Source organism: Drosophila montana, unplaced genomic scaffold (assembly GCF_035044405.1).
Source record: "Drosophila montana isolate Dmon_TW-CO22-7 unplaced genomic scaffold, ASM3504440v1 contig_1875_1, whole genome shotgun sequence".
Classification (NCBI taxonomy): Eukaryota; Metazoa; Arthropoda; class Insecta; order Diptera; family Drosophilidae; genus Drosophila; species Drosophila montana.
Window position 1 is genome coordinate 27,929 of NW_026996793.1, and position 12,809 is coordinate 40,737.

Genomic DNA, 12,809 nt, shown 5'->3' on the forward strand with positions numbered 1-12,809 from the left:
TTCAATGGATGTATCCCTATGTTGGCACAAACAATATGGGATAGCTAGACTTGTGGGGCTACTTACGTGGGAATGCCGTTTGTGGAATGCCATTCGTGAAGACACCATCCGCAACTGAAGCGGCAGCAGCGGCGGCTGCAGCCCCACCCGGCTGGCCATTGGGCGTATTGGCGCCCATATTGAAGTTGGGCATCGTTGGCGAGGGCAGCGACGGCGGCTGGCCGGTGCCATTGAGGCCATGAGGTATTTGCGTTGCCAATGCAGCCATTGGATTCATATAGGCAGCTGCCGAGCCCGGTGCTGTTGCCGCGGCGGCCATCAGAGCCGCCTGCTGTTGTTGCTGTTTTTTTTTTTTGGGAAACACAAAGGGGCGTTATGAGGCGTGTTGCACGGACTGTTGGCGGGTAGGAGGGAGCTGGGTACTTACCTGCGCGTAGGCGCCGTACGGTCCAAATTGATTAAAGACAAACGGATTCAATAGGTTCATATGACCGGCCATTTGCTGCATGCGTCTTATTTGTCGCTCCTTCTCCGTGTCGGCGTATTTGACAACCAGGCTGGAGGATGCACCCTGAAAATAATTGGAATCAAAGAGTGAGTGAGTGAGTGGCATTGCATATTTATTGGCGGCTTTTCCGTTTCCCGCCAGCGCCGGCTACAGCGAGCGGAAAATCCTATTACAGGCCATTATTTTGTGCCTTGTCACTTGACGTTGACGTTGGGGCGTTGCCAACCTTTCCTTATTTTTACCTGTCTCTCTCTCTCTCTCTCTCTCTCTCTCTGTGTGTGCCATAGTTGCCACCCCACTGCCCTGCTCGCCGCTGTGCACTTTGCCATTTGGCTTTTGTTATGCGAGGCGCACTGCTCATTATTATCATATTATGTTTTATATGCTTTTGTGATAAACAAGAGTAACAACAACAACAGAAACAGCAACGATAAAAAGCAAAAATAATCGTAAATAACAAAATAATTGGCAACGCACTTCAATTTGCATTTCCATTGAAATCGGCTTACAAGCTGCTCGCTCTTTATAATATAATATAAGTACCTCTCTCCATCTACCTATGTAGCCCCCTATCTCAGGCATCTACATTGAATCATGATGTTATCTATTGTCGACTCTCATTGATTTCGAAACATTGGGCACATTTAACAAAGACGGCGCCTACGCTCTGCTGTGCCCCGCCGCTGTCGTCTTTGTTGTGTTCTTTGATGTCAATTAATTAGCATAATAATGGCCGCTTCACATTTCGCACTTCCTGCCCACCACTTCGGTCCCCCCTTTACTTCTGCTGTATGACAATTGAAGCGACGACAACATTTCATGTGCCTCGACATTTTGTTTTGTTATAATTAAGACGTTTTGCAGATGAGTTGGCTGTTTTTGTAATAGGAAACCTTTGCTGGGGGAGCTTTTATGATTTTGCAAATCATTAATCAATGTAACAATGATATTATGTTGCATAATTTTAGTCGCCCACACTCGCCCTTTTCCAGCCTCTGTGTGAGTGTGTGTGTGTGTGTGTGTGTATCGTTAATGAGACTATAGCCAAACAGGTGCTCCATGTATATAGTTAGCCGCCTTGCACACAATTTTAATTAATGAAATATGAAACTCAAGTTTATGTAAAGGCCATGATACGAAGTAAAACATCCAGAGAACAGCAAAGTAACCAGGAGCCTGGAGGCACACCGCCGGCAATGTGAAACTATATTCTCCCCATTGCCGAGCACCCTGGAGCAATCACGGGTATCTGTGGCCCGGCCTCGTAATGAGTTTTAATGAGCTACCAGTGAACATTAGACATTACACGATTATATTTATCAGTCGAATGTGTTTTTGAACAGCGAATCTTTTAGTTACTCGCTTTGGTCTTCATATCCAAAGGGTCTCTGTGAACTTTAAGAAGTGAATGCTTGGCTAATATGGCAGATTTAAGGCAAAAACTGACGTTATATTAGACAAAGAAAAGCGAGCACAAGGAGATAATGCTAAGAGTATTCATAGCATTCATAATTTAACCTATTATTAATGAGAGAAATATTGTTAATAATCCGATAAATTTAATACAAATTAAAACAGATAACTTATGGGAATACAATGCTTGATTACAACCAATTGACAGCAATACTGAGTGAATTATAAGTTATAAAATTATTATAAATATTACAAAAGCAAACATAAACAAAGACCGCCCTAAAGCAATTATGGTATTTATCATTTAAAAATTTCAATTGTGCCCACTTGAGCAATTTTGATGAGTACTTTCGTGAAATTTTTGGTTTGTAATTTTAAACGAAGAATCAACAGAAGCTGGCAGCAGCCACAACAAAAACAACAGCACACAATTATTGAAGTGCACTTCCTTTCAATTTTCGCCAACAAATTACAGCATATCAACAACAGCAGCAGCCATGGCAGACACACACACCCACATACCCACATGCACACACACACACACACCTACACACACTCTCATATGTGGCGGCAACAATGAGAGCTTTTCGCATTCCCCAGCGCCCTGGCTATACTGGCTGACTGTTAATTTCATATTTCGAAACATGACACTTTCACACTTTGGCTAATTTAAAAGCATACAAAATGGTGGCCAACACACACGCACGAGTTGCTTTATTGTTGTTCTTGTTGTTGTTGTTGTTGCCTCATTTCGTGACGAATGTGCTTTGTAGTAGCTGCTGCCGCTGCCGCTGCCGCTGCCGTCGTCGTTGCCGTTGTTGCTGTAATTGCCGTTGACTGTTGCATGTGGCACACAAAAGGCGAATCCTTTTCGCGCGTATATGCAAGGCGCGTCCTGCTCAACAACGTCTCGTTAAATTGTCGCATGACACCTCACCAATGTCATCACCATTCGCTGTTGCACAGTGTCGAGAGTCAGCCACATTATTACTGTAATTATGTTGGCCGTGTAAACGTCATTAGGCGTTTTAGTGGCAGGCTACAGAACGTGCCCCAATCGAAGTGCTGAGCGACAATGTAGCTGTCGCTGCACTTGTAAATCTTTCGACATGTTGCACGAAAATTGCAATGCACAAATTACAGTCACTGCACCATGCGCTGAAGTTGCAGGGGCACAAATTATAGAGGAGGTCAGGATAACGAGCACCTATCGAGTATGAGTGAGGGACATGCCCATTATAGAAAGAGGACACAATTTTGGTCAACTTTTCTGTATTCAACACTGTCAATTTTTAAATCGTAAGCCTTTCCAACTGAAAGACATATTTAAAGTCAATTAAAAAGTCTCTGGTACCTATTTCAGTGTGCTGTGCTTTTTGCTATTTAAATTTGAGTTCCAATAGAGCTATTTCGATTTATAAACCAATCTCAAATATTCCATTTGCTTCACTTTTGTTTGTCTATCTTTGCAATTTCTAATTACCCCCTATTCGAATGTCTTAGGGCTTCTATAATTAGCGCAGCTCTTCAATCTCCCAGACAAATAGTGCAACAGGCTCGCATGGAACCGCAAAAGCTCATAAATTAATTCATTAACGTCAATTTGATAGCCTTATAATCCCCGCACCGCACGCCTTGTGGCGGGCGGTTGCCAATGTGGTGGGCTTGGCCCCTCCCCCTTCTCCTACTGCTCCTGCTCTTTCTCTTAAAATCCGGCACTGTGCACTTCCGTTTCCTGAAGACGACGACACGAAATTCCCATTCAAGTGAATTGCTGCGCCAAATGAAATGAAAAATTCAACACGACTCTGGAGGCGAGCAGCACGCGCCAGCAGCAGGCACAACCCAGGCCCAAGCCCAGGACGACTGATTCGACTGACTCGAATGCAACAGGCTGCCTGCTGCCTGCTGTCGACTGCCGTCTGGCAACTAACAAGCCAAACTACTAACAGGAGGCCGTCGTCAGTTCTGGACTTGTGCCAGGCGGCACTTTTGGCAGCAATCGCATGTTGCATGCCACTTGCTTTGCGGCACGGTCCTGCAAACGTGACGCCATTAGCTTGGGCCTCTCTCTGGCTTAGTGGCAAGCGGGATGGAGTGCTGAGGCCTTACGATTTTGGCACTTGGCAATATACATATACATTTATTTTTTTTCTTTCGCTTTATTGTTTTTTAATGCGCGTCGCTCAAAGTTTTTGCCAGTTTTTTGGCCATATTTTTTTGGCAAAGTTTCAAACCGCACAAGGCCAATAGCTAAGTGAACCCAACGCTGTCGTTGGCCAATTACAATTGAAGGCTTACAGTGCATTTAAAAAGTAATTTGTCTGCCAGCCGCCCCGAAAAGCCGCGCACGTATTTATATTTAAATGCAAATGCAACCAAGCCCGGCACACAGACGCGAGCATGGAGGGCACAGCTCGGGGGCAACGAGTGCACATGATAAACCTGTTGGCTGTTGGGCTCTAGGGCTCTCCAGACATGACTGTAATCACAGTTACCCGGCTGGCAGTCCTGTTGCCGTGTTCACTAATGGTGGCTACAAGCCGCAAGCACTGAACTCCTGCCCCAAACGGCCTTCTATACCGAGAAAGCGGAACGCTTACACGGGCGCTGATATGCAGGCAGCCAGAATACACACACACTCACACTCAAACACACACACACATAATAAACTGCAACGTGTTCCTGCGGTCCTGGGCTGGAGTCCTTTACGTGTCTGGGGACATGTTAACATGGCAGTCGTGCCAAAAAATTATTATTCCCGCCTCGATGGCGCTTTTTGTGCGACGACTGTGAGCGTCGATTTGTCAACGCCTAAAAGGACAACATATTTCTCTCTCAATTTGCAGCACAACAAAAAAATTGAAAAATGTCGGAACAAAATAATACAAAATAAATACAAATAAATAAAAAACTAGCAAATAAATGGGCGGCAAATGGTTTCAACAAATGAATTATATATGTATGTAATTCATATATATATTGTTTTTTTTTTTTGCATATATTTTTGTATATGCCTGTGCATGATTTGCATACAATAGTTTATTTTTATTATTATTTTTTGTTATTTATTTTTTTAAGCAGCCGCCGGCCGCAGCTTGTTTTAATTGCTAAATGAATTGGCCCGGCACGCATTTGTTTAATGGCCAGCCATTTTTATATATCAATTAAAGCAGCGACAAGAAAATAAATACTTTTCATTTTGTTGATTTTATTTATTTAACACAAAAATGTGCGCGCATAAATTTAGAGCCAAATGGATTTGAGCTGCGCCATTCATGGGCTCAAAATAAACCATATAAGCTTAATGGAAAGCGTAATTTAAAGGTGTTAAATTATACGAGATCGGCCGTAAACAATTAGCTGTGTGGTATTAATATTAATGAGTTGCCAGAGTACTGCGGATTATGTACTGCCGCCCAAAAGATCTATTTGATTCGCTTCTGAGCCTATAACTCCTATCTCAAATTAATTTTTGTTCACTCGCTTTAAGATTGCAGAAGAAATTAACATTTCTATAATAATAATTTCTCAGAATGGTAGGCGTATTATTTTATGATTCTGATAAGTAATTAATACACTATTATTTTAGACTTTTGGTAACTTTTCTAGGTATGCCTAAAATATGTTTGTTGTAGTCCCCGCGAATCGATGGAAATAACAAGCGCTCAGCAACTGGCAGCGACTTTTTCAATTAATTTTCACTTATTTAAAGGAACAACAAATTCAAACCAAACTCTCAATGGCAGTTGTAAAGTGGGCAAAAGTAGCAGTAAAACTAATTACAAATTCATTTTCAGATTTTAATTTTGCTGTCAGCTGCAGTCGAGCCAACTAACAGCCAAGCAGTCAGCAGCAATCAGCCAGAGCAGGGTAGACCACTCAGCGGGACAAGTCCAACCGCCCAGCGTCAAATCAAATCTTCAACTGGTCGGGGGAAAGCCGACTCAAAAGCACCACAGAAACCACAAGCCGAGTAAGTAATCTTTTCCGCCAAATAAATCACACCATCGAGAGAGAAAATATATGAAAAAAAAATGGAAGAAAAAATAATAAAGAACTCTGACTGCGAGTCAAATTAGTGTAAAATGCCACTAAGCTACCTAAAAGTATGCTATGCATTAACCGACGAGGACAAAAAATTTACGTACTATGCGAAAAGTTACTTACTTTGGGCCAAAGTTGCGACGCGTTGTTAACCGCAGCGCTGGGCGGGCAGAGCCAGGCCAAGAGGGATCGAGGAACGACGGACAGACAGGGCAGACAGGCGTTGCATACATTAAACAACTTTTGGCTCATTGCATTTGGCCTCGGCCCGCCTGCTCCGATCCGGTCCGGCCCGGTCCGGACAAGGGCGGGTCGGCATCAAAAGGCAGCCAAATGGAGCCGCAGGCGAAGCGTAAAATGCGGGCAAGCAAAAAGCGCGACCCATTCGAAGAGGACGACGACGACGACGACGACGACAACGGCGTTGACAATGCAACTTGGCAACGTGGCCAAAATGAAAAACTTATTTAATTTACTTTGCTTTTTGCCACAGCCAGCCATTTAATTCAATTAGGCGCTGAGAGTTCTTTTAGCAATCGCTTTAAAAGCGACGGCCTAATAAACAATCAAGCGCACTGAAATGTGTCCGGAAATGGCGAAAAAACTATCGGAACAAGTCTAAAACCTTAAAGAGTACACTTAATAAATATTTAAGAAAGTACATTTCTGATTAATCTTTAACTTGTTGCTAGTAGGCTTTAAGTGGCATCCTAATAAGCAATCAACAGGCTACAAAAATGTTGCCACACATTCACAGAGATATGCGAAGAATGTGACAGAAAAGTTTTAATGCAAGTTGTTGCCGCACTTGGAAAACTTGGCTTGGACAGGACAATTCCTAAATAACGCCTTGAATACGCCCCATTTTGTCGTATCTGTCCTTCGCATGCCTTGTTGCACATGTCTTGCATAGTTCAGGGCGCAGCCGGAGAGCTCCTTAGAAGCTCCAACTGGGAGCTAAGCGCATGCAATGAACTTGGCATTTTGTTATCATTGTTGTTGTTCTCGTAGTTGTTGCTGTTGTTATGGGTATAAATGTCGTCAGGACCGCACAGTTTACTCAAGCAAATGGCTGGCTCAACACGGCAGCAAAGGACAGGCAGGATATTACATGCAAGCATGATTGAGTTTCGAGTACTCCTCGTGCATTCGTACATAAGGACACGGCCAGGCATGCCAGCGAAAAGAGGAAGCGCACAATTTCATAAATTTAATGTCGACAAAACTGGGCAAAAAGTTTTTGGGATCTGATTTTAGCATAGGATTGCAACAAATTGAATTTGCTAGTGGCAAGGACCGGGCCTCTCTAATGCACTTAAAATCAAAGTGCGTTCACACAGTTCACAGCTGGGAAAAAAAGCAAGAAGAGAAACTAAACTAAACCTAAGGATAGCCAGGATAGCTGCCCTCAGTCTGTCTGCTGCGTTTTTTGTGCTTGATTGAACAGAATGTTGCCAGGGCCAAATTTAATTTACGACTCTACCAGAGAGTGAGAGAGAGAGAGAGGGGAGGGGGCCTGCTGAGACTGGGCCGCATGAATATTTCATTTGGAGTTGGCTCGCATAAAAAGCGCACAGTTAACGCCTGGCAGACGCCTAAAAAGCAGCCAAGTCTTGGCCACTGCAATCGCAGTCGTAAACAATTTACAGTCGAAATTGTTAATAAAATTATCAAATATTATATTTATGGTCAGTATTATGGTCAGTGGTCAACACAGTGCTCACTGCTCCCCCCTCTCAACTCTGTCTATCCCCTCTGTTCGTTGGCTTTTTATGCTGCCAGTTTAATTTGCTTTGGTTTTACGAGCTGTTGATGCGATAGTTGTTTTTGCCAGCTACGGGTAAGCACAGCGGTAAGTGCCCTTTAAGGGGTTCTTTACATAGTCTCAGCTATACGCTTGGGCAATAATCGGTGGGATTCCCATAAACGGCAACTCTTTAAACAGGTTACGAGTCACGTGCAAGCACTAAGGAATTTATCGATGGAACAACACAATATAGTAGTACACCAATTTTGGGAAGGTTTTGCATGGAATATAATAAGACTATTAATTGGTAAGTTTAGTTGGGATAACTGAAAAACTAAGCAGATTGTTTCAATCAGAACTTAATTTGCGACTGAACTGAACATAAATACGTCATGATGTTTTCATAAAAATAACATATATTGCGTTCAATAATGTTTAAAGCTAATACAGTGAAAACTTTAATAGCGGACACTCCTATTAGGCGGCAATCCTTATTGGGAGGACATTTCCATTCAAATATTAGGCAAACACTCCTCTTGCGTGGACAAAAATTACCCGAGAGTCGCTGTCCACCCAAGGGAGTTTTCCCTACAGTATGAGCCATATACATAGTTTTTAAATAGGAGGCTGTTCACATTAAAAGCAAACAATCTAGTTATAGGTTTTTGCTCAGAAGCCCTTTGGCCAAATGGCCGAGGCTAATGAAACAACATCATAAACAAAATTGGCTACACAACACGCGCCTCTAGATCCAATTAGCCCAATAACTAAACCAATGAGTTCTTTCGGGCATTCTGGTTGCCTTTTTCGGTGTCCTGCCATGTGGTGTGCAATGTGCTGACCAGTTCCGTGCCAATTTTCAGCCACAAACAGCAAAACATTTCAAAGGACACGTCAGGCGCAGGACACAGTTGCAATTGCAGTGGCTGTGCCAGTTGCAGCTGCAGTTTACTGGCTTGGTGCAAATTGCGCAAAAATATTCTCGCAAAACTAAAACTAAAATCCAAATGAAAATATTATTAAATTCAATTGGGCAAACATTACAGAAACATGGGACAGGCACGCACACATACACACAGAGACGGGGTGAGAGAGGAAGGGTGGCCGGGAGGTCAGCAGGAACATATGTGGATGCAACATGGCGTCCATTTGGCAACGGCCGCCGCAACAAACGACCAAAAATTGCATTGCCATTTTTACGCGCAATTTGTTTTGCGGAAATATTGTGAAAGTTTTTCGGAGCGAGCCGGCAACAGTTCGACAGGCGGGCACAGTCCGGGGCGTCCGGGTGCCCGGGTGTCCGGGTGTCCGGGTGTCCCAGTGTCCGGACAGGGCCGGGGACAGGCTGCCACGTTGGCGACATTTGGCCAAATTGCACACTAATGTGTGTGCTTCTCTTTGTGTGTGTATGTGTGTGCAATTGCCAGCGGCAAATGGCCGCAAATGTTTTATACGTATATTTATATATATTTTTATTTGCTACATGTGCGTTGATTTCTGATTGTTATATAACATTTCATTTAATGCCCAGTTTAAGCCATGCTATAGGAAAAAAAAAAGAGACATCAAAGTCGAGCAGGAAGCACTTTCTGCCTTAATTTAATCATGCGAAATCTGTGTCCCGCCCAAATGCAGTAAGCACAAATTGCTTTGGCATGCCTTCCCAATCGCTGAGGCACAAGCCGCAGAAATTTGGCCAAAAGAAGAGAAATGCATTTGCCCAAAACCGAGAGAAAAACGAAAAGTAACATCAAAATCATGGCAAATCTTTTCTAACTATTTGCAATTCAAGCATAAGTCTAGCAGTCTCCAGTGTGCCATGCACACATCCTGCCATCCAGGCATCCACGTTAAGCGGGAGGATGGAGCGGCAGAGGCGAGCAGTTTCATATGCAAAAACAGCTCCACCCACTGGCAACAAATCTTGCAATGAATACATTTGGCCAAAACGACTGTCTGCCTGCCATTGCATACTTCTAGGCGTTGGCGTGAAACATTTTACTTGGGCAAACTGTTTTCTGGCTGCCTCCTTGATAAACGAGTGTCGTCAAGGCGAACGCACTTGCTGCGCTTACCTGCTAGTCTAGTGCTTGGCGGTTTATATTTTCACAATTTTTCCTTTTAAAAAGGAATGAAAAAAACACAAAGTTTCTACCTCACAAATTGCTTGCGGAAATGATAGACGGCAGTCGGTAGTCTGTAGTTTTCTAGGCAATTTATACAGTCACATGTTCCTTTGTTGTCTGATTGCGGCTCAGACTGAGGCTCAGTTGGAAACTTAAATCGAGCCTTTGGGTAAGTGTTGTCGCTGAGCTCCATGAAGCCTAGAAATCAATTTCTTGTACTGCGGCTTAAGCAGAGCAATTTCGATAAGTTTAAATATGTGTCTATACATGATCGAACATGCTTATCATCTACTAAAGTGTGCTCAAATTTGAGCAAAATTTGTATTATGTTGGACTTACAAATTTAGCAGTACGAAATATATTGCATGCTTTTTTGTAAAAATACGAATTTTTAAGCTGAGCTTTCGGTGAAGAGTTTTCTATCCTATTCGAAGAACGCACCTATTAAAAAAAAGTTTTTCGTAAGTAGCTGTCCCTGGTATTGCATAAAATGATTTTATACATTTTAAAGCTTATATAATAGACATTTACTTAAATAGTTGTTGTCAGTTGCAGTTTGTTACTTTATTCAAACATGCAGAGATATGCACTTGCTTTTGGGTCCATGATTTCAGTTTATGTCTCTAGTGCCTGCTCCCCTCCTCTGTCTCCTGAGTCATTGCAGCTTCTGCTTGACTTGCTTATCATAACAAAAGTTGGCTTGCAAAAATGAAAAAATGAGAGATAGGGAGCAGAAAAAAACTGTCCGAGTCCGTCAAAACGAAATAATATGCCAAAGCATTCTTCACTGATTCGGCGCTATGCGTTTTTGCACTTCAAAGTACTTCAAATCAATTTTCTTCACTTATTTTCATAAACCGCCAGCCGGCACTCTACCCCGACCCCTCCCTCACTGCATGCCCATCTGGGCAGCCTGCGGACGCAAAAAATTTGCCACAGAAGTTCAATTTTTGAAAAATATTTGCAAATTTCATTCACTGCGCTCGTCCATTCAAATTTCCTGCATTTATGTTGTTGTCCTTTAGGGATGCGGCCAGAAATATGAGAGCGGCAAAAGGCAAAAAAAAAAAAAGGAAAGGAGAAATAAATGGAAATAAAGGACAAAACAGGAGCATGGCCCGTACTAGACCAGGTCCAGCAGCTGAGCTTCGTGCCTTTCCCCAACCACCTGCCACATGGCCAAGCCCCGCCCCGCTACTCCCACTTCATTTTCGGCACATTTGGCCCAACGCAAGGACCTTTTGTTATATTGAGAAGGCAGCAAGAAATTGCGCTAAGATGCTTATCCTTTTTTTTTTCCTTTGCTCTTTCGGAGGAGCAAAAATGGTAAAAATGCTCCATTATTATTTTTATTACTTATTTGCTTTTAATACTTGACGATGGCGAAGGCTACGACTACGACTACGGCCAGGGCCTGGGCCTGGGCCTGGGCCTGGGCTTGGGCGACGAACGTCATCCAATCTCAAAGCGGATGTCGTCTACTTTGCATTTTGAGCCGTTCTACTTGTATGCTTCCTGACGCTAGCCAGGATCCAACAATCCGGCATATTTTAAACGACGTCGCGTCGTCGCACCCGTCGTTTCCATCCGCCCGAAATTATTATACTTGCGCCTTGGTCCCTGTCCCCGTCCTGTCGCACTTATTGAAAAATTCGCATCTCACATCAAGACAAAAAAAGGAAAAAAAAAATAAAAAATTGAAAGAAAATTGAAATGGAGAAAATTCTTTGGGCATCTGAGCTTCGATGACTTTCGCTTGGCTTCGATTTGCTTGGCCTTTCCCTGTCCCTGTCCCTGTCCCCGTCCCTGCCAAGTCCTTTGCGGGTCCTGTGCTGGTCCTGTGCTCTCTGCACTGGCTCTTGTTTTAAGTGCAGCCCCTAGTTGGCTTTGTCGTCTGTGTTTATGCAAAAAATTTGTCTACTGTCTATGGCCCGGCTGTTCGTCTTTTGTTATTTCTTGTGCTTAAGTAGTTTTTGCCGTTTTTCATACTTTTAGCTTGTAATCACTGTCAATGTCGACCATTCTTCTTCTTTCTTTTTTTTTTTTTATATTTTTGTTCGTGTTTTGTTTCTGACATGCTGCTTAAATGCTTCTCAAGATTTAGCTACTTGATCTCAGCCACCCCAAAGTTATTAATAATAAGCTATACAAATTTTTCAGTGTCTAGTGCATAGATTGCCAGGATTGCCAGGATTCGTCTGGGACACTGCACTTACATAAAGGATGCCCCAAAGGGGTTATTCTTTGCTCGTGTTATGCAAATTTGTAGTACATACCTGTAAAGATAAAGAAGAAGAGAATAAATATGAGCAAGTTGCCATTTAAGTGGATTTCCAAGAAATGTCAAATTTTATGATTAAGGGTCGAGCGCCAAGGGTAAGTCTTAGCTATAAGAGGAACAGTGTGATGTGTGCAAGGAATTGATATAAAAATTGCATAAATTGCTTAGCTTGAAAGGGTTTGTGCATATTGATTTACGGATTAAAAAAGTTTGATATATAAATTTAGTAGTAGCCAGCTATGATTGCTGATAAGATCTTCTTTATAACAACAATTCATTATGCACTATTCATTTTATATAGCCTCAGAGAGCAACAACAATCACATTATTTTATCTTTTGCCAAAATCATGCCAGCTATTAAATGTAAATAATTGTTCACTAACTTTGCCACAATGAAATCAATTATGCAGCCCTTTTGGTAAGCCCCTTTTTGGCCAGGCCTAAATGCGTTTTACTATGAAAAATTGCCTAAATTGTTTTGCAAAGCATTTACAAACTGGTACTTGGGCACTCTTTGAACTCTTTTACTCTCCTTCTATCGAAGGCAGTAAAATTTTAATAATAGCAAAAAGTTCAATTGGTATTTCAATATTGTCTTTGACCTTAGCCTTTTATCAAGAAAATGCATTGGCAGAAATTGTAGGGGCGGTGACACGGCACGCACATAAACATACACACACCCACAC

General features: G+C 42.6%; 1 protein-coding gene across 14 annotated transcripts in view; it reads right to left on the minus strand.

Annotated features, from left to right (window-relative positions):
* The window catches only part of bru3 (bruno 3), a 315,854-nt gene that overhangs the window by 3,372 nt on the left and 299,673 nt on the right, over nt 1-12,809 (minus strand). For all 14 annotated transcript variants that reach the window (XM_064700747.1, XM_064700744.1, XM_064700741.1 and 11 more), the window contains 2 exons: nt 428-571; nt 67-340 (listed from right to left, as the gene is read on the minus strand). In XM_064700747.1, the coding sequence (XP_064556817.1) occupies nt 67-340; nt 428-571 (418 nt within the window). The remainder of the gene's footprint in view (nt 1-66; nt 341-427; nt 572-12,809) is intronic.